At 49.1% G+C, this 22,239-nt stretch overlaps 1 protein-coding gene across 1 annotated transcript; it reads left to right on the top strand.

The window, feature by feature from the left end:
• Positions 1-325: 325 nt before the first annotated feature.
• On the top strand, positions 326-17,576 carry GGT7 (gamma-glutamyltransferase 7; the record flags this gene model as incomplete). Its single annotated transcript, XM_084296529.1, has 15 exons — positions 326-553; positions 4,433-4,659; positions 5,481-5,632; positions 6,414-6,528; positions 7,076-7,143; positions 7,788-7,861; positions 8,276-8,469; positions 10,324-10,411; positions 11,128-11,255; positions 11,685-11,773; positions 12,497-12,649; positions 13,411-13,528; positions 14,786-14,923; positions 15,644-15,743; positions 17,413-17,576. Exons 1-15 carry the CDS (start codon positions 337-339, stop codon positions 17,574-17,576), a joined length of 2,025 nt encoding a protein of 674 aa, XP_084152655.1. The 5' UTR covers positions 326-336.
• Positions 17,577-22,239: the final 4,663 nt, after the last annotated feature.

The raw sequence follows: 22,239 nt of genomic DNA, 5'->3' as shown, positions 1-22,239 counted from the left end.
ATGGGGGCACAGGGAACTCATTAGCACAGTGCTTTGGTCAGCCCAGAGCGAAACGACCTCTTCCATCTCCAATGGAAGACTTATTTATTTATTTATTTATTATTTATGGTCAATTTATCGCTGTTTTTTAGGTCAGCCCCTGAAGCAGCACCCCTCCCTGAACCCTGGCCCGGCCTCGCTCCCTCGCCGGGGGGCGCACGGAGGCCGCTCCGGGCCCTTCCCAGAGCCTTCCCGGGGCTCGTCAGGCGCGGCCCGGGGGCTGGGGGCGCTGCGGAGCCGCCTCTGAGCGGATCCCGGCGGGGCCCGGCCCTTTCCGGCAGCGCGGAGCCGGGCGGGATGGCGGCACCGGGAGCCGCGGCGGGGCCCGCGGCTGAGGCGGAGGCGGCGGCGGGGCCGGGGGGCCGGCAGCGCGCCCTGGGCGCCTACTCCCCCGTGGACTACATGAGCATCACCAGCTTCCCCCGCCTGCCCGAGGAGGAGGCGGGCGGAGCGGCCGAGGGCGGCCTCCGAGCCCGGAAGGAGGAGGACGCGTTCCTGGGCGAGCAGGACACGGGTGAGGGGCGGCGGCCCGGCCCCGCATGCTCCCGGCCCCCGCGGCGCCCCCCGCCCCCGCGCCGCGCCAGGGCCGCCAGGTCAACCCGGCACCGCCCCCCCCGCCCGGTCCCTCGCGGCCTCCCCGGGGTCGCTGCCGTCTCCCCCCGCGTTCCCCTCCGGCGGAGCCGTGGCAGCGAGCTGCGGGCGGCACGGCCGAGCCACGGCGACCCCACGGCTCTGGGGGCTACCGCACGTTGTCGCCTCGCTGCCCGGGCAGAGCGTATGGGCGTGGGGGATCCCATCAAATCATGGCTCCGTGTCATTCATTTCACAGCTCACATCCACATTTCAGCCTTTCCCACTGCAAACATCTGGTGTTGCTCGTCCTGTCCACCTCGGCCACGTGCTCCAGGGGGGCTGAGTGGTACCTTCCTGGCCTTGATGCTGTACACAGCACACAGGAGCTTGCTGGGCTCCCACGTCCTTATTTTTCCCAGTCCTTGCAGAGCCCCTCATTGGTCTTGCTGGGACGTGCCTAGAGTAGCGGGCACTGGGACTGACCTGGAAGTTGGTATTAGCAGCAGATACAAGGACTTTGGCAAAGAGCTAGCACTCCTTCCTGCCAGATGCATGATTTTAATAAAGCCAGGTGTACCTTTCATCCCTGAGAAAACCTTTTGCCTGTTTTTATTTTATTGCTTTCTTGTAAATAGTCCAGAGTATTTTTTTTCTCCTCCATGTCATGCTTCCACAAGCAACATAAGCCTTCGCTGCATAAGATTCCCCGATAACTACCACAAGCCCTAAGCTCTTCCCTGTGTAGCACCACCGACTGCAGTTCACCGCCCCTGGTTTCATTAGTCCCAGGGCCTGCTCCTGCTCTGACCCATTTGCTGAGGGAGCAGGATTTGGGGTCTGAGTGACAACAACTGGTCACAAATTGCTCCACACCCAAGTGCATGCAGCTCCTGGACTGCTCGATAACCCGCAGGTGACTGTCAGCGCCACTCGCACTGTGTCCTAGGCCTCATCTCACTGTGTCCAAGTGGTTTTCATTGTCCTCATCCCATTCCTCCCAGCACTCCCCTGTGACTGGACCCTGCAAGGTGAAGTTGCTGTGGGCAGTATGGCAGGAGTAGCACGAGATCTCTTGTGTGTGGGGCACAAGCAGAGGTTTTTGTGGTTTGGGCTATGCAGGGGTCCTGCCAGGTGCAAGTCTCCACTCCGAGCACTTGGTGTCCCCAGGCGCCACCTGGAAGAACTGCGTTTCCTGTGCTGCCACGTGGAGCCTCGCACTCATCTGACATCTGACATCGTGTATGTGTTGCAAAAGCCATCCATGCTTCTTCATGCCACATCATCTGCCAAACCCGTAGGGGAGGTAATCCAGACCTTTGGTTTCTGTCACACAGATGGTCTCACTAACAGGGGTGTCCACTGTTGTGCTGTTGGTCATGGGGAGAACCACCCCAAAGGACTGCAGAGTGCCATGTTGCAGCGCCCACTGGGGCATGCAAACAGCTCTGGCCTCTGCTGTCCCCACTGCAGCATGTCCTGAGACAAGGTGGTCCTGTGTCCCCACAGCACCGGTTCCCACAAGAAAACAGGCCTCCTCCACAGCTCCTGTGGAAGCCAAGTAGGGTTTGATGGCTTATCTTGCAAGGAAGAAGGGGGAACACTGGTGCTGGGACAGGCATCTGCACATTGGCCGCACAGGATGCTTCTTGCCCTCTGTGCTCCAGACCAGCCCCCTCCTGCCAAATCATGGCCACGCTGTCCACATGTGTGGTGGTTTTACCTTGCTAGGCAGCTGAACTCCACCACAACCATTCTCTCACCCCCTCAGAAGAGGAGGGGAAGAAGAAAAGGCAAGAAACAAACAACTCATGGTCTGAAATAAGGATAATTTAATTAAATGAAAAATAATTATTAAGGGAAAAATATTATTAATGAAACAATTTAACTAAAGGGAAAAGGGAAAGGGAAAAAAATGAAACAAACAAAACAAAACAAAACAAAACAAAAAAAAAAACAACAAACACGAGCAAAGGCCGTGTGGAAGTGCAGAGGAAAGAAATTACTCTCTGCTTCCCACCAACGAGCGATGCTTGACCACATCCTTGCATCAGGGCCTCAATGCATGTAGCCGGTGTTTGGGAGGACAGACGTTTTCACAACAGGAGCCCACCCCTCCCCTCTTCTTCCTCTTTCCACCTTTTATTGCTGAGTGTGACCCCACATGGTATGGAACATCCCTTGGGTTGGTTTAGGTCAGCTGCCCTGGCGATGTTCCTTCCTCACCTCGCCCACCCCCAGCCTGCTGGCTCTGGGGGTTAGAGGGAGTCCCGATGCTGTGCCAGCACTGCTCAGCAGCAGGCGCAGCACTGGGGTGATCCCACTGCTGTTCTGGCTGCGAGTGCAGAGCACAGCGCTGTGTGGGCTGCTGCAGGGAAAGTTAATGCCATCCCAGCCAGACCCAGTACACCATGCAGCACCCGTGGGCACACAGAGCGAGCTGCCCAAGGCCCTGTGGGACGCCTGTGGCTGTGCATGACACCCCTTTCCAGGGCATCTCTGCCACCCCCACCAGGGACACCCCAGCCCTTTGCCCTCAGCTGGGGCAAATTAGAGCTGCCACCCCCCTGCCTGGTCGCAGGGACCTGCCTGGGGCTGAGCATGGCCCTGGGGTACTGTCACAGGACAGGGTGGCAGCCCCCAGGGAGGTGCTTCTGACAGAGGAGGCAGAGGTGCAGCGGGGCTGTGGGGCTTTCTGCTTGCTTGTCACCAAATCCAGAAACGTCCCCAGAACAGAACGGCCCCAGGACAGGCACACGACCCTGCCACCACCATCACCACCCCTTGGATGTCTGCTGAGCGAGTGACGAGCTGGGCTGTAGGGACCCCTCAGCCTTCACCTCCCCAGCCAAAGTTCCAGGTTTGTGCCCCAAACTCCTGCTGGGCCCCAGCAGCTCACGGTCCCCCAGTCCAGGCCAGCCCCGCTGCTGACTGGTGGGGAGCAGTCCTGAGCACCTCGCCTTTGCTGCTGAGTGCTCCTCTTCCTGCCCTGCTTGTTTTTGGGGAGCCCCAGGACCTCCTGGCTGCCCTGAGCCGATCGGGGCCGGGTGGTGACCATCAGGGACAGCCCAAACGGTGCTGTCTGGGTGTGCTCAGCAGGCCTCCTGCCCACCTCAAAGGCAGCAGCTGATCTGGGCAGAGTCAAGGTATGTTTTGGATCTTTTTGGTCACCCTGAGACTTGCTTTCTGCCTGGCCAAAACTCTCTCCCATTGCATTCACCACCTGGGCATTCAGCATGCAGCTGGATCTAGTAGGGGATCTCGTCAGCCAGAGGAAGGAATTCAAGCAAAGCCTGTCCTGCAGCCAGGCTTGGAGGACCTGCTGAGGTCCAATTTGCAGGTTTGTTCTTCTTTGCCCCCACTTTGTCATGCTTCAGTGGATGTTTCCTGTGCCTGGGCCTCTGTTTTGCTCAGATGCTCAAGCATAGCTCCAAATAAGGCTGCTGCTCGTTCAAATCTGAATTTCCTCTTCTTCAGTCTTGATGCATTTCTGAGACCTGTTTGCAAGTCAGCCATCCAAATGGGTCCGTCCCTGGAAGCTTGTGAACAGACTAAAATGAAGAAAAATTCCATCTTTTTTTTTTTTTTCCCTCTTAATCTCCATGGAATTCGTCTTGGAATAGGTAGAGCTAAAGGAAGGAAACAATAAAACAGCCCAGAGCAGCATCTGAGCCAGAAAGTCTATTGAGAGCTGGTATCAATAGGGAAGGTAATAGCCTTGCTGGACACAGCTCCATGTAATGTTAGTGCTGGGTAAACACTGCAACAGGAGCCCTGTGTTGCTCAATACCTAACCCTTGTTTTCTCCCTGCTGCTCACAAAGACCCAGACTCCTTCCTGAAGTCTGCACGTCTCCAGCGCCTGCCCTCGTCCTCCTCGGAGATGGGCAGCCAGGACGTGTCCCCTCTGCGGGAGACCAGCAAGGACCCATTCTCCGGAGACTGCAGCTGCCGGCAGGACGGGCTGACTGTCATCATCACTGCCTGCCTCACCTTCGCCACAGGGGTCACAGTGGCCTTGATCATGCAGATCTATTTCGGGGACCCTCAGGTAAGATGAAACTGGCTTTAGAGCATGCTGTGGGCTTTGACTCTGAAAACAGAAGAGGTTCCCTCATCTGCCTCCTTGCCAGTGGTTTAGCCCTGGTAGGTGTCAGTGAGACCCTGGGTGCTGAGTCCCTCTCTCAGCAATTGTCCTAAATTCATAGAATCATAGAATATCCCGAGTTGTCTGAAAGCTTTATCGTGTTGCTTTTTTAGGAGCTGGGGGCCATTGGTGGTGTCAGACTGAGGTCTGAGCTCCTGCACTGTGCTGGGGCAGCTGTGCCCAGCAGGTCTGGGGATGATGTGGAGGCAGCAGGCAGCCCCACTGGTGTCTCTCCAGCCATAGTCAGAGCCAGCTGTGAATGCTTTTCAAGAGCTGCTCTTAGAACAGCAGGAGGTAATGTCTGTGCATCTCCACTTGCAGAGTTTTAGGGATCCATATGTCAGGGCCCATCTCTGGAAGGATCTGTGCAGGGGAATTGCTGAAATCAGAGTTGACCCCTCTGCAGAACCCTCCCATGGAGCAGTGCTCCTCTGCAGAGCAAAGGCAGCGTGGCCGTGGGGTCATGCCATCCTCAGGAAAAATACACTGCAGAACATTTTCAGCTGTAGCCTGAGGGGCATACAATCATCATGGTCATCTTCTCCACCTCATGCCCAGCCGGGCAGACCTGGCTGCAAATCCAGAATGGGAGCTTTGCATATTTTTGATTATTTGCTTTCTTACCGGAATTCAAAACATGGCTGTTGGGAGTGGAGCAGCTTGGCCATGCGGCTACCTGGCCGAAGCGGGTTGTGATTCTGGTACAACCATCTCATCTCTGGCAGATCTTCCAGCACGGTGCCGTGGTGACGGACGCTGCCCACTGCACAGCCCTGGGCATCAAGGTGCTCAACAAGCAGGGCTCCTCGGTGGATGCAGCCATCGCCTCAGCCCTCTGCGTGGGAATTGTGAACCCCCACGTGTCGGGCATCGGCGGGTAGGTGGTGACCCCTGCCCTCTGCGGGTGGGCTCAAGCGTGTTGGTTCCTGTCCTGCCAAGCTACAGCATGCAGGACCAGGACTCTGGCCTCAGGCAGTGGATGTGTCCATGTCTGCACAGGGACATTGACCTTCCCACAGGCTGCAGCCACTGAAAGGGCCCAACGTGGCAGCAAGGGACAGAGCCCCCTGTGAGGGAAATTCTGGTAGCAGCTGCCAGGACAGTCCCAGCCGCAGGCTTGAGAGAGTTGAAAAGTGACTGTGGGTGACTGAGCCCCCGTGCGGGGTGCCAGCAGCTCACAGCACCCAGGGTCAATCCCAGCACCTGCAGAGATCGAGCACTTCCCTCTGTAAACTCTGCTTCTCGTTAGCAGGAGCCCAAGGCCCGATTCCAGCCGGCCCTGACTCCAGCTGGCCCCGACTCCCCTCCGGTACATCCCTGGGCTGGCGCCTGTGTGGGCCCAGTGCACTTGGCTTCACAGGAGATCCCGGGAACATTGCATAAAACCACCCGATAGCTCCTCCAAGCTGGGCAGGAGGTTGCTCTGTTGTAAGCAAAGCACCTGCTTTGTTGCAAAACAGCTAGTATTAGAAAGAAAATCCCACGCTGTCCTAGCCCAGCAGTGGAACAGAGCCAGTGGCTCTCTGGGCAGGCTGTCAGGGGCTGACCCGGCCTTGCTGCAGGCTCAGTCAACTCAAACCCACGCTTTGTGCTGGCATTATGGCAGTGGCTGCATCTGGGACAGACGGTGCCATGCCATGACCCCACTTTTGCCACAGGGGTGGGGTGATGCTGGTCCATGACATCCGGAAGAACCGGAGCCAGGTGATCGACTTCCGTGAGGTGGCTCCCCTGGGCATCCCGCTGGAAGGGGACCTGCAGAAGGACACCAAGGTGAGGAGCCTTCCCTCAGGGCCAGAGCTGGCTGGTGTCCCCAGCTGTCCTCTCCCAACAGCTCTTGGGCCCAGTGGAAGATGCCCAGGGAAGTGGCTGGAGACCTCTTCCACCATGGGATGTCCATGCCCTGTAGACATGGGGAGCCTGTGGGAAACACTCCTTCATCATCCCTGGAATGCCTGGAGTGTGCAGGGCTTGGGGAGCAAGGAGGTCCACTGGGGTGAGGGCAGGGAATAAGGCATCTCCCTCCAGCAGGGGGTAGCTGGGAGAAGAGAAGTTCCAGGAGGGAGCAAGGTCCTGTGTCATTCTGCTGGGTTATTTCCCCTGACCAAGTTGGGCTGACACTGGTATTGAAGTTTCCTCTTTCCTTCCAAGGACTTATTCCCTAATTTAGTGTCTTGCTACAGACCCCTTCTTGTCTCCTAAAAACGATGCAAACACCTTCCTTATGAGCATGAATTGCAGCTCCTTGACTTGCAGCTGGGGACCATGTCCTCACAGGAAGGAGACTCTACTCTTCTTTTTCATCCTTCCTTTTCTACAGCCAGGTCTGCTGGTGGGGGTGCCAGGCATGATACAAGGCATGCACCAGGCGCACCAGTTGCATGGGAGGTAAGCTCTCTGCCCCGCACAGGCTGTGCCCCATGGTCCCCGGGGAGCTGGGAGTATGCAGCCCCTCACCATCAGACTGTGCTCTCAGCCACTAGTCAAAAACATTAGTAAGCGGGTAGTTGTGGGCTTGTGTTGAAAAGTACCTTCATCTTTTGGCGCTTTATGTAACAAAAGAAATAAATCAGCTTGGTCAGATTTTCTGCAAAGTGAAATTCTGGCAAATGTTTTCTAACAGGACAGACAGTTAATGTTATCTTAGAAATATGTGCAGAATATTTTCACGCATTTTCATACATTTTTCAGCTCTCTCTTTAGCTAGACACTGAGAAATGTGGTTGTCCTTGTTGCCCTACTGGGACAGCAAAAGGGAGAGTCTGAATAACTGCTCAGGAATGTGAGGTTTTGCTCCAAAGATGCCCATTTCCCCATCTTTGCATTGTCATTTCCGCTGGGGCACAACACGGATCACTGTGATGATCCTGCTGAAAAGAAATTACAAAGCTCAGTGCTCATTTTGGCCACAACTGGCCCTGCAGCCTGGTGTGCCGAGAGCCCCCAGGTGCAGAGGCCAGCCTCTGCCCGCTCCCCTGGCTGTGCCACGCACCTCCAAGGCACGCGGCTCCTCCTCTGCTCTCCTTTGGCAGGCTCTCCTGGTCAAAGCTGCTGGGCCTCGTGGCTGCTGTTGCTCAGGACGGGTTTAATGTCACACATGACTTGGGTGAGCACATGCTGGGGAGTCAAGGTGGCTGCTCCGTGCAGAGGAAGCCACCACAAGGGTACCAGGGTGTTGGCAGGGCTTGAGAGGGGGTAGGTGGTTGTACATGGGGTATCAGAACACTTTGGAATTGGACATGGGTGGTGGCAGGAGGTGAGCGAGTCAAAGCAGGGGTCTACAAGAGGGGAGCGTGGTGACAGCTAACCTGGAGCCCTTCCCCCAGGCTGGTGGGGAGGTGGTGGGGTTTCTTTGGGTTTCCTTCCTAGCTGCACTGGGGATGCAATCTACCCACCTGCAGTCTGGCTCGCTGGTTTGGAAATGGAAAGAGGCAGCAGCAAGTCCCCAAGTCCCCTGCATGTCCATGCATCCTGGGGTTTCTGGATGTTCTTCCCCTGCCCCTCCCCTTCTCACCCACAGCCAAAGCTCTGACTGAACTGAAGGACCTGAACTACTCTGACAAATTCCGGGAGATCTTCCTGCCAGACGGCCAGCCTTTGCTGCCTGGCATGTTTGTGAGGCGCCTGGACCTCGCAGCCGTCTTGGAGCTGGTGGGAGCAGAAGGGCCATCAGCCTTCTACAGCGGCAACTTGACCCAGGAGATCATCTCTGAGGTGAGACACATCTGTCCTTGTCTCTGCCCAAGGCCACGGCACAGTACAGCCTGGGATGGGAATGCCGCCTGTCACATCACCTCGTTAAGCTGGGACAACACCTGGAGATAAGCTCCTCACTCCTTATTGGAGAGGTGCACTACTGGTGAGAAGAAAATTGTTGTCATTAATGGGACCGTGTGAGTTACAGGCTCTGCGAGGATGATTTGAAAGCAAAACTGTGAGCTTTGTGGGTGGATGATCTTGGTTCCACTTAGGTTTGCCCAAGTTTAACTCCTGTTGCTGGAGGTGCTCTAGAAAAGAAGGCAACAACAAGGAATTATTCCAGTAAAAAACAAACAAACAAACAAAAACCAAAAACTACTGTGGCCAGAGTAGGAGAGGTGATGAATATTTATGAGCACACTAAGACAATTTTTATGGAAGTTATACTGGAAATCTACTTTATACCTGTGTAGCTGCAGTCAGGGTGGTTAGTGGGACCATTTTCCCCTGCCATCATGGTTCAGGTGATGCTCCTTCAACACATCATCAGGAATCTGGGCTGGGCTTATTCAGCTCCAGCCTTAGACATGTGAGTTCTGCGTTCTCCTCGGTTCACATGGACCACAGCGGAGGTAGAGAACAATGAACAGAAGTCCCAAGCTTGTGGTGCATCTCCACAGCCTAATCCTGCTTTATCACTCCTTTCCCCTGATCTGAGGGCTGCTGCAGGGAAACACAGGCTCTCCATGGAGGAGCAAGGCCCAGGGTTGCAACACAAAGGACCTCACCAGGCTCTGGATCAAGTGTGCTAGTCCAACTTCAGCTGCAGAGCGAAGTGCTGGCTTCCCACATCAGCTTCACAATGTTTATTGTTTCAGCAAAGGAAGGGGTGGTAAAACTCCAAAACACCCTACCCTTTGTTTCTATCATGAGCTGGGAAGGCACTGGTGCAGAAAAGTGTTATCCAGGGAATTTGAGACGGTGTCTGCAGTATGTGGCTGAATGGGTTTTCTGTATTTTCTGCGCCCTCTGACTCCACCTGCCCCATGTCCTGCAGCTTCGCCCCAGCTCTCCTTTGGCCGAGCTCCAGGAGCTTCTGGGCCAGGCAAGTGCCTGCTGATCTCAGCCACTGAGAGCAACGTGGCTGGCTCTCTAGGATCGCCTTAGGAAGGGAACAGGCACTCCACAGAGGAGCTACAATTTCTTTTGCAGTTTTGGGGTGGTTTGACATGCTAACCCCTCTAGATACACACTACTTTAGCTTTCCTGCTTCGGTGACTCCAGCACTTCTGCTGGAGTTTTCCTGCCAAGTTAGGTGTTTTGGATGGAAATCCAGAGAACACACACTAGCAGAACCTCTTAACAGCCTGCATGGCTTCTCCTGGGAGAAAGACAAGAGGTGGCCCACGAGCACAGTACCACCTGTGTACTGACTGTGGTACTTCTGTCAGGGGATTTTAAGGCCAGCAGAGTGATGGTCTATTTCCATCATGATTCAGCCATAGAGGACCTACAGTGGAGGGAATTACCCACCTTTACTGCATACATGAGAATTACTAAACCCAGTACGTTCTACCTCATGGGTTGGCAGAACTTCCAGCACAGCTAGAGTGAGCTCAGTGGGTGAGCTTTTGAAGGTGAGCTGCAGAGCTTCCAGAGGTAGTGAGTGGTGAGCCATGCCACCAAGGCCATGAAAACACAGATTATTCAAGGGATCCTGAAAAAACTAGCGCCTGGATTGCACTGGAAGTGGTCGGAAATCTCACAGGTATTTAACAACATGGTGATTGCTCACCCAGGCCAGCATGAGGAATGCAGAAAGCCTTGACCCAGCTTTTTCAGCATGCGCTGCCTTGTTCTCCCACTCAGGTGCACAACTATGGAGGAGTCTTGGTGGAGGAAGACTTCAGCAATTACAGCGTCATAGTGGAGGATCCTGTCCACACGGTATATCGAGGTAAATGCTGCTGCCTGACCCACTGCCACACAACTGCAGTTAAAAGTTTGCTTCATCTGGCAGGAGGTGACAGTGTCTGTAACAGCATCTGCAGAAAAGCCCTCCTGGGAGATTCCTTCTGTTGCCTACTGAGCCTGATGCATCAGAGGAGGTTCAGGAGGTTTCTAGAACTTTCAAATGGGCCTGTTTTTTTCCTTGGTAGTGACCCATTGTGTTTTGATAGAATTTTACTATGTAAAGATGCAACATGGTCACATATCGATGCAATATCTAGATGTACATGCAGCTGGACCACACACTACTGCCTACATCTGAAGATGACTCCCGAAGTTGATCTACAGAGGAGAAAAGTTTGTTTTATGCAAAAAAGTTTTTAAAATATCATATTCTTATAGAAATCCCTGTATTCACTCTCCTTACATCTGTAACATTACAAACCCATTTCATCTCCATTCAGCCATACTGAAGACCAGAAACCACACAGCCAACCAACAAGAATTGAATTTCAGATGTAAAGAAACATCCCTCTCTGGACTTCCGTTATGCATCTTAAAGAAACAAAAGACACAGCAGGAATATTTTAGGAAACACTTTTTAATTATCTCCCCAAATCTGGAAAGGCTTCCCTGTCCTCAAGAATACTACCTTATGGGAAAGAATTATCACTGAATAGTATCTAAAAATGGAACTTAATTTCTCTCTTCTTCCCTTCACAGGTCATCTTGTTTTGACTCCCCCACCTCCACATGCAGGTCCTGCACTGATCACAGCACTGAACATCCTTGAGGGCTTTAACATCTCAAGTCAAGCATCCAGGGGGAATATCTTGCACTGGATGGCAGAGGTAAGAGGAGATTCAACATTTGTCTGAATTTGTTAGGCTGCTGGAGAATAAATAATTTATTCCTTGGTTGTACAAAAGTGTTTGTAGGTAATTCCCAGAGGAGAATGAGCAAATAGACTTCTAAAGTGTAAATCTGAGCTGTGCTGCTGCCTCAGGTAGTTGCAGATCCTGGAGCCTCCTGCTCCCTCATATACAAAATATCGCCTGATACACTCAGCTCCCTCAACATACAGTTTGCCATGAAAATCTGATGCCCCTTGATCCCCATACCCATGTTTCACTGAAGTGGGCATTTGAGTTCATAGGGTTTAGCCAACATGCTGGAAGAGCAGGTGCCTCCTCTTTGGGGTATCAAAGATGGTATTTCCAGGTCCACCTAAATGATGCTATCTGTCTTTCTTTCTTTCTTTGTGTGTGTGTTCAACTTAGACCTTAAAAGTAGCCCTGAGTCAAGCTAGCAACTTGGGAGACCCATCCGATGATGTGTCTGTCACTCATGCTGCAGAAGGCATGTTGAGGTAGGTCTGAGGCTGATGGGCACATTGGTAGTTGCAAGATGTCTGATCTGGATATCATTTGGGGATTTGCTCTTTTCAGTGGACGGGGAGACCTGAGGTTTTTCTGCCTCTGTTTTACTGAGGAAAGGTCAGTCTTTGAGTGTCCAACCTAACGCTCACTGTCCCACAAGGATCACAGCTGGTACCACAGGTCTCTGGAGATGAATCATCAAATGTCCTTACACAGAGGTTTCCTGGAGCCAGTTTGGTCTCGAAGGTTCTTCCCACTTTCTGAGCCTTCTAACTATTCCTTCTCAGGAGGTCAGACAAACTCTCTCTGCAGTACATCCAATGATGCAGGAGAGGCCAGCCTCAGGACTTCAGCCCAGCCTGCTACCTCAGAGCCAGGTTTAGCCATGGTTGGTGGCCAGTGCTGGATCTGTCTCACCCTCCTCTGCACTCAGAGGACCAGCACTCAGCCAGTGGTGACACCTCAGTGTCACCTCATCAGTGGGTGAGTTCGTGCCCACAGATAGAGCCTGGGAGGTTCATGGTGTTCCCTTGTTTTGTGGGCTGAGCCTACTCATTCCCTTCCATGAGATGAACCAGAGGAGCTCCCTGTCCTTAGGACCAGCCTCCTCAGAGAAGCACAGCCCTTAGCTATGTAGATGTACTCCCACCAAGAGATGTCAAGCATTCTAAGCTCATTGCCTTCTTATCCCTTTCACTCCCTCATTGCTGAAGCAAATCAGAAGCTAACTCCTTGCGTCAGCTGATCAACGACTCCCAGTCCTTCTCATCTGATTTCCGCCTGCCGCACTTCTCTGTGGAGAGCGGACCTGCTGCCAGCCAGGTTCTTGTCATGGGGCCTGACGACTTCATTGTTGTGGCCGTAAGGTAAAGGAGTTGCTTCTCTCCACAATATGCTCAGAGGGTGGGAGCGGCGAGAATAAAGCAGGTTCAGCAGGACAGGATGGAGCCATATCTGAAGCTCTGTCACAGGGGGCGGCAGGCTTCCCCCCCAAAACAAACCTAGCCTAGAGCTGCTGCTTCAAGCCTACTGGGTCAGCCCATGGTCTGCCCCTCAGAGAGCCTCAAAAGGTAAAGTTTAGTGAGAGAGGTTGTGCTTTTCTAGACAAGATTTTTGGTCACAGAATAAATTTTGAATTGATCCTTAAAGTAAAAACAGCATTCCCAAGCTCCCCAGCCCTCATGGGGCTGTTCTGTCCCACTTAGTCCTGCAACAAGAAGAATGGGAAAGATGGGATGGAGACATGTGGGCTGTGAAGGCTTTGAGGTACTGCTCTGCTTTGTGCAACCCTAACTCTGCCCACAGCCCTTGTGTTCCTGGTTTGGCCAGAGTCTGCTCCCTAGAGAGGTGATGAATTCAGCAGCATGGAGACAGACTCATCATCTAGAGGAGAATCCTTCAGTACAACGAGGGTCTGTCCCACCATTACCCATGTGATCACTGTGCCTGCTCCCAAATACGTGGAGACTCCTGCTGTGCACATCTTACCAGCTGTAAAAAAAAAAAAATATATAGAATATTCTCTGTCAAACCAAGATGGTAGAAAAAAATGGGGGACTGAAGGCCTCAAGGTGTACAATAAATCACTGAGAGGAATATTATGAGATTTCTTCTTGTTTCTTTTCAGTTCTTTGAATCGTCCCTTTGGTAGTGGAATAATAACACCTTCTGGAATCCTTCTGAACAGCCAGATGTTGGACTTCTCCTGGCAAAACAAAACAATGAACCACTCCATTCCCAGGCCGGTAATGAACAATGTGACAATTTTTTTTGAGTTGTGTCTGCACAACTTTTTTTTTCTTTTTTATTTTCTCCACAATGGTGAGGCTGTTTGTTGCCTTATTAATAACTTAGTAGCTTTCTATAGACAGTTCTTTGTATCTTTTTATTATACAAACCACTGAAACAGAGTAAGCAGAAGGCTTTTTGTGTACCAGTTATCACTATAATGCAATGTTATCAAATAGCATAGTGCAGCTGCATGTCTCAGGCACCTATTTTTGTGCCTGAAGACTGGAGGATAGCCAATGTCGCTCTGGTCTCCAAAAAGGGCAAGAAGGAGGATCTGGGAAACTACAGGCCAGTCAGTCTCACCTCTGTCCCTGGAAAGGGAACAGCTTGTTCTGGAGGCCATCTTCAAGCATTGGGTCTGTTCAGCCTTGAGAAGAGAAGACTGAGGGGGGGATCTTATTGATGTTTATAAATATCTGAAGTGTGGGAGACAGGGGGATGTGGCCAACCTCTTTTCAGTGGTCTGTGGGGACAGGACAAGGAGCAATGGCCACAGAATGGATCACAGGAAGTTCTGCACCAACATGTGAAAGAACTTCTTCACGGTGAGGGTGACGGAGTGCTGGGACAGGTTGCCCAGGGAGGTTGTGGAGTCTTCTTCTCTGGGGATATTCAAGACCTGTCTGGACGCTTACCTGGGCAGCCTACTCTAGGAAACCTGCTTTGGCAGGGGGGTTGGACCTGATGATCTCCCGAGGTCCCTTCCAACCCCTACAATTCTTTGATTCTGTGATTTTTCCTGAAGTCCAAATGCACTTTACCAACTGTCCTTTGGGAACTTGAATTAAGAATTCTTTTCATGAATTACTGCTCTGCAGGTTTAACAGTAATAGAAGAAGAAAAATCATAATTTCTCGGAAACATAAAATTACAGATCAGTACTGGTATCTTCCAGTGCTGCCTTGTTGAGTCTTCTTGCCATGTATCGCAAAACTGTCCCACTTTGCTGAATTGATACTTTAGGAGTGGGTGAATGGCTCTGTGTTTCCTCTGTAAAACTTCCATGAGAGCCATGGCAAGAAATGGGCTGGATCCTGTTAACATCAGAGAACATTGTCATAGTAGCGACAATGGCAGCCTTATCAAACTACAGAGGTGTAATTGCCGGCTCAGACAGAGAGAGTAAGAAGTTAACTTGCACAACTTGAACACCAGCAAAGCCTTTGTCCACTTGCTGAAATTTTTTTGGTGTGTCTTTTCCTCATCTGCAGCAAAACCTCATTCAGCCTCGGAAACGGCCCCTGTCTTTCTTGTTGCCCACCATCGTGAGACCATCTGAGGGGATGTGCGGGACATACCTGTGTCTGGGAGCTAACAATGGGGACAAAGCCTTGAGCGGCATCGTTCAGGTCAGTGCTGTGTCAGGGTGCCCACTCCCTCAAGCAGCTGCTGGGCTCAACACCAAGGGAGGGTCTCCTCCTGCAGTGCACATTTTCCATCCTAATGTCCTAGTCTGTGTAGCTCTGGTAGCTCTTTACCCTATGGAAAGGTCTTTTTAGTGCACTTTAGACTAAATTCCTCCCTGTTCAGCACTCACTACAATTTGGGGATCTCCTTGTAATTTATTATTTGTAATTGGGTGAAGTACTTGCCAGTAGCATGACTGTATGCACAACAACACTGGATTATTAAAAAGAAGGTTGGCTCCCATTTTCCTTACCCTTGAAAAGCATCATTCAGGGCAAAATTAAAACCAATCATTGTTTCCTATTGTTTTGTGAGGAGAAGTAACATACTGATCTTCTGGCTGTAACAAATACAGTTTTGGAGATTATGTCAAGTTCCAGATTTATAACTCTTCTAATTTAGCAGTAACTATGTGACAAAATGCCCATGCAATCCTTAAGAGCTACCATGTTTCTATCAATGATACATGGGATGCATTTCAAGGTTCTCTGCCTGTGTTTGAAAACCTGCATTAGTTCATGCAGTTTGGCAAGCAATTCAAATTCTTCTTTGCCTGCTGCAACTGCAGATGTTGGAGCCACCTATTAGGGAGATGCTCAGGAAGTTCACTTCTCCTACTCTCATTACTTTTTTACTATTGAGGATCTTTCATTCTCTCACAGGTTTTGGTAAATGTTTTAGCACTTAACAAGAATCTGAGTGAAAGTTTGTCACTTGGTCGACTTCACCCACAGCTTCAGTCCAACACCTTGCAGGTTGACAGTGAGTATGGATGCTGGGTGTGGTACAGTCTAGAGGTCTGGCATGTTCAGGAGAGTAGCACCATTTCCATAGCACACTGCTGTGGAAGTGCAATAGCCCAGTGTACAGCTCCCCATGTGGTAGGATCCCTGTTGGGTGCAGCAGGTTTGGGGTCAGACAAAAGTAGTAATCTAGCTTCATCAAAATTTGGAGCCCTTGCTGAGCCATGCTGTTGTCTTGTGAACAGTCCCTGGCCCCTCCATCACTACCTCTTCCAATTCTTTTGGATGCTTCTCACCAACCCTCCCTCTGTCCCAACCCACCTCCAAGCAGCAGCCTTGTCCTTTCCTGAAAACCTTTTGTGTGATCTGATATTATGTCACTGCATATATCCAGATAAACAAGATTGTAAACACATCTTCACCCAGACAGGTTATGAAAGCTAACAGATCTTCACACACTTTATTACCACTGCCATAAATGCTTTTCTGTCACTTTCCAGTTTGTCTCTCTAACTCCGGCAGCTGCAGAGAAGACAAGACTTAGGACAAGGCTTTTAGGCTGACGGTACTGGAAATTCAGCATCAATGCTGACACGCTGGAGACTGTACTGCCAGCTCTTGTCCTTGTTATTGCAAGTCTTGGTCTATTTGGTGTTTTTCATAAAGCCCCACATCTTAGCACAGAGAGCCATAAATGATATTTTGTTCTTATTTCACACAAAATAGCCAAATTTTCTAGGCCTTCCCATTTCAGAGGAAAACCTAACAATGCCTGTCAGGTGTGACCCACAGGCTTGAAAACTAGAACATAATTAAAACAAATCCAAAACTTCAAAAGGCCCTAATTTGTAGTTTTGGACATTTGGAATCAACAAGGCATATGTATGAGATTTTTGTGTGCCTGCTGGATTTCTCCAGCTGCATCCCCTATTTTGTATCCTCAGGCACTTCTATTCATATGAAAATTACAAAACACCAAATAAAAAAAATAAAAGCAGAAGAGTGAACAGCCTAAGTTAGGCTGGAAGATTAAGAATTACACAAAGGGGAGGTTGGAAAGCTTATCACGTTCTAATTTACATTTGGCAACTTGGTTTACTGTCATTTGTTTTGAGTTGCTTTGTATCTTACTTTGATTAATGCCATTAGTATTATTTTGAATTGAGCTCTTCAGAGCATGGACTGCCCTTAGTTCTGTAAACAGAATAATTAGGATCATAGAAACATAGAACGGTTTGTTGGGTTGGAAGGGACCTTAAAGACCATCCAGTTCCAACTCCCCTGCCATGGGCAGGGACATCTCCCTCTAGATCAAGTTGCTCAGGGCCTTGTCCAACCTAGTCTTGAACACCTCCAAGGATGGGACATCCACAACTTCCCTGATCTATCTGTGCCAACGACGTATTTTTCCCCTTTTCTAAAGAGGAGGGTCTTCCATGTGTTTGACTGATCTTCAGGATCTTCTCATTTCCTCCCCTACGCAGAACACTGTCCAACTCTTTGCTGCTGAGAGCATGCTCAGGGCGGTGAATGCTGGTCCTCTTCGGCCACTCAAGTCTGTCTGGGACACCTGAAAACACCACAGGCAGTTTTGTAAACACTGGAGATCCCAACAGGATTAAGACAGAGCTTTGTATCAAAGGCAACAGTGGCTTCAGTTACAAACCCCTCTTTTAAAATCCCTACAGGTGAACTTCCTGAAGAAGATATTGAATGTCTTGTAGCCAGGGGCCATGAAGTGGATAAAGTCAAGGTGATCTCCCTAGTTCATGGGGCCAGGAGAACCAACAGCTTCATCATTGGCCTGAAGGATCCCAGGAGCGTGGATGCTGCTGGAGCCACAATATCATAGCACCTCCCAAACAACATACTCACTGAACAAGGCTTTAGAGAGATCAACCCAAGTGATGTGCATGTTCTGAAATGGCTGCCTCCTTCTCTCCAGAGTGAGACCACTGCATTCACACACATGTATCTACACTGCTGAGTAAACTTTCTGTATTCCCTACCCAGGATGACACAGGGGGGTTAGTGGTGCCAACATACATCTGTTTTGTTCTTAAAAAAAAAATATTTGAAATGTAAGCAGCCCAGTCATTGTCATAGGAATGAAGGGAGGACACTTTTCTTTTGGCAGCATCTTATCATTAATTTCAGTCTTTTCAAAAGCCCAATTCTAACCAACATCTTAATTTTAATGAGCAGGAACGTTAGCAAAGAAAACAATGACAGGAAAAAACAGCTGCTGATAATACTGTAAACTTTATCTCCGTTTTTTTTTTTTTTTTTTTTTTCCCAAGTTCATTCTTTGCCTGTTGTGTAAGTCAATAATTAATGCAACCTAATGTAGTATTTGTAGGTGCCTGTATCTGGAATATCAGGGAATCCTTTAATGTTCTGTATGGGCCAGCTGACTTTTACCAGCATGCAGCCTCCCGTGTTAGTTCCTTTTCTCACATCACTGCATAGCTTGATTTTTTTGAGTAAATATTTTGAATCAAGTAGCTGTGCATACTCACTGGAAGACCAATTTTGAACCAGTCTGCCTCTTTATTAGCGTAGACCAGCAATTCACTGCTTTTGTTCCCAGAACAGCTGCCCCACCACACGTTTTGTAACCAGAACAATGGTTTTCAACTTTTTACAACTTATGGACCCCCCAGTAGTTTTCTTACATTAGTCCAGCCTCCTCCATAGTGAATTTACGCTTAGTGGTAATGGACTTACTTTGCTTAGATACTCTCTGGAGATATCTTTGAAATACTACACATACACATAAAAATGCACAGACCATGGACTGAAAACCACATGGAAACAGATTAGGTGGATTCAGAGCTTTCCTTACACTGCCTTATCTCAGTCTGCTTTGAAAGCCTGAGTTGTATAATCCCTACAGAGAGGCTTGGGATTTTCTGCTTTCTAAATTCAGGCCTGTACTTCAGCTCAGGTGGCTATTAGAAAAGCTGAAGAGAATGAGAGAAAAGGTACAATACGAAGCAAAAACTACTGAGATATTTTTCTGTCCACAGCACAAAATACAGAATATACAAATAGTTCTGCATTTCTTGACTTAAAAAAATGAAAAAAGCACCACATCTGTTCACTGCACCATTTCATTCAATCTATGCTTGCACATTTCCTCCTATTTTATTTTATTTTATTTTATTTTATTTTATTTTATTTTATTTTATTTTATTTTATTTTATTTTATTTTATTTTATTTTATTTTATTTTATTTTATTTGTTGTTTGTTTTTACTAGAAAGTTAGATAGAGCCACCTGGCACTGAAAAATCTGGAATTTGATCCTTTTCTGAGGTCTAAATTGTGATGATTTTCTTCATGGTGCAAACATGTCTATGGCCATTGTACTTATTACATATGTATGTCTGTTTGTTGTTGCCTTGGTCTGTCATTTGATGCACGTTAGCCCAACTGTCTTTCTGAGGGAGCCTCTCAGACACCGATTTGGTTGAAATGCGCCTCCCTCACACAAGCTGCCATTTAGCACAGGGCATGCATGGGTTGCTTGGAGGTGGTCAGGAAGCTACCACAGATAATTGGACTAATCGTTCCTGACACCAACCAGCTGAGCATCTCAAAGCACCTTACGCTAATTCTTGCAGGTTGTGCTGAGGAGGGAGAGAGATGTTTTTAAGCTCCACTGAAAGGCAGCCACCCATGAGGCAGCTACTTAGCAGATGGGAACATCTACAGTATTTTCTGTTACAAAAGCATTAGTGGCCTCAGCCAAGAGACGGGGCAATTACGGTGTTATCTTTGGGAAGTTATACACTGTGTCACCAAACTGCCCGTATGGCAAGAACAGGCTTTCCTCATGAGAGGGACCTCGAATCTATTTGTTTTTCTGTTATAGGCGATAGAACTCGTGACTGCCCGAAGTTGGAGCATTCACAAAACATAACATATCTTGCAACAGACCTCCTTGGGTTTAACAGGAAGGGGAGGATGCATTTTTGTGTGTTGAATCATACTGGTGGAAATTTGGGACTTTCTGGTAGAGGACAGCAATGATATGTCCCTCAGACATGGAGGTTTACTGGGCACAACTGCAAAATAAATAGTCAGGTAACTGCTGCTACAGTACTTTGCATGAAATATTACAGAACACTTTGAAAGATAACATTCCTATTTATTCATTCAATTATTTTTCCTAATTCACTTTTGATGCTGCAAACTGTATACATTTGTAAGATAAAGACTCTGGTCTTGACTCAAAACGGCACTTGAAATCCCGAAGGTACAATTTCACAGCAATTAATTGCAAAAAAAAGATAAAATTTAGAATAATTGGAAGATGGGTCTTAGTCCCCTAAGTAATGGCTAAGAGAAATAAGGATATTTTGAATTATTTCCCATTTTCTCTGTTTAAAATGGCATCAGTGTAGCACAGATATATTCAGTACTGAAACCTTTCATCAGGTAATTGGCCCAGCATCTCTGGTACTTTGACTCAATCTGTTGTGAGGAGATCTGATCAAATTAATTTGTGGTACCACGAAGTTCCTGACACTTCATTTTGTACGGGTAAGACAGACATTGTAAAATAAAGGGCCATATCTGGAGATGTGGGTGTGCAGCATCTGCATTGATTTCAACCCAACTATTGCAGATATCTAACAACTCTGAAGCAGAATTTGTCCTGAAACTTGTACATCAAAGTGTCTGAGGAGCTCAGAACACAAAATACAGGATGGCTGAGAAAAACAATAAATAAAATAAAATATTTTAAAAAAGAACAAAATAAAACTAAAAAAAATAAACAGATGCCTTTGTCAAATGTAACTATTATGGTCTCAAAAGCAATCTACTTGTTTCGGTTCACATTCATATTGCTTCCCATTGACATATGCAGTTTTTTCATTGGGATAAGCTGATAACAGGATCTGGCACTAAGTGTTGGCTCAATCAGTGGTTTCTCACAAAGGTTCAATGCCATTAATGAGTGCAGTTAACAAGCAGTGCTTTGCTAGCTCTAGATACCTCTGTTGACCTCTGTACGTAAAGCCCAGAACACTGCATATAGAAGCCTAAAGGAGGAACAAGGCCAAGGCTGACATCCAGGGGGAATAAGGATGGTCTGGCTTCTCTGCTGTGCCGTTCTGTTCCCATTGTTTTCCTGTTTGGTGCATGGACATGGGGACAGGCTGGAGCCTGCACTGCTCCCACCAGCCTGGGCTGGGTGAAATGCTGCTGAGCTCACTGGGGTTATTAGAGCCACGTTGCTGGTGGTGCCTGGGATGAGGAAAGGCTGGAGGCCCCTGCTGCCACTCAGCAGGGCTGTGGGAGCAGCTCCCCAGGTGTCTCTGCACAGTTGCCCGTACCCTGCCACCGCTCCCTGCCAGCCTTACTCCTGCTCCCCACACCACTTCATGTCTCGGGCCTGGGGGCCACCAGGGGCCCACAAAGGGTCCCGTCTGCCCTAAGATCTTGCCCTGCCCTGTGCAGCCATGCCAGCATCTTGTCAGAGGGTGTCCCAGCTGACGTGGTGGGTTTCTTCTCATGAACGTTCTTCTCTTTCATGATCAACAAAACTGTATCTATCATGCATCAAAGATGCTGCAGATTTTGAAGTTTGAGGACAGATCAGGTGGAGTGGGAATTGCTCCTGCAGCACACAGGTGTTTTCATAACAGCCTGGGAAAGATCTTTCCTGCTTCTGTGGTGGAATTCTGCATGTTTGTCAGAGAAAGGAGAGCTCTAGCAGGCAGAGAGAGCTTCCAGAGAGGCAAGGTACCACATGGAAATGAAACAGGCTGGAGCAGAGGGCAGAAGGCATTACACAGCTGTAGCTCTCAAGCACCAAATTGCGCTGCCCACAAAGGGCCCTCCAGTGGCCAGAACATTTTCAGATGTATATTGTCTTCTGGAACTGAGCCTGTGATAAAGTCCTGTGTGACCACAGCTACTTGACAGTCATGGCTCTTCCTGCTGGCTACAGGCTGTCTGTCCACCACGACTGTCCCCCAGCACCTCCACGAAGGCAGGGGGATGCTAACACCAGGGCATTCCCAGCCTAGCCCTCGGGTTTGTAGCCAGCTGACCACCTCTCTCGTTCTCACCATGCTCACTCACAGATTAACATCTAAAAAAACCATCTAGTTTACACTAAAAACATTTAAATCATAAAACATTTTAATTTACATCTAAAAACGTCTAAATTAACATCTAAAATCCTACATAGCTACGGTCCGGGATCAAAAGTGATTACAATCACAACACAACAGGTCTTCTCCCTTCTCTCTCTATAAGTGAGTGCTATACTGGTATTAGAGGAGAAATCATTCTGTTCAAGTCAGTATGAGCCACGAGTCTACCTTCTTTTTCCTTACAGTATCTTTCCTTCTAAAATACTGCCATATAAAAATGCATGTAAGTATAACTGGAATCTTAATTACCCTGATATCAAATGCATTTCTCTGTTCTGTTTGTGGACAAGGACAAAGCTCAAATACAGTTGTCTTTACACGCTGTAAATAGCTCTCATTCCTCACT

The sequence above is a fragment of the Netta rufina genome (assembly GCF_964035555.1).
Source record: "Netta rufina genome assembly, chromosome: 16".
Classification (NCBI taxonomy): domain Eukaryota; kingdom Metazoa; phylum Chordata; class Aves; order Anseriformes; family Anatidae; genus Netta; species Netta rufina.
The sequence above is the reverse complement of the archived record's forward strand: the minus strand, read 5'-3'. Positions and strand labels throughout refer to the sequence as shown.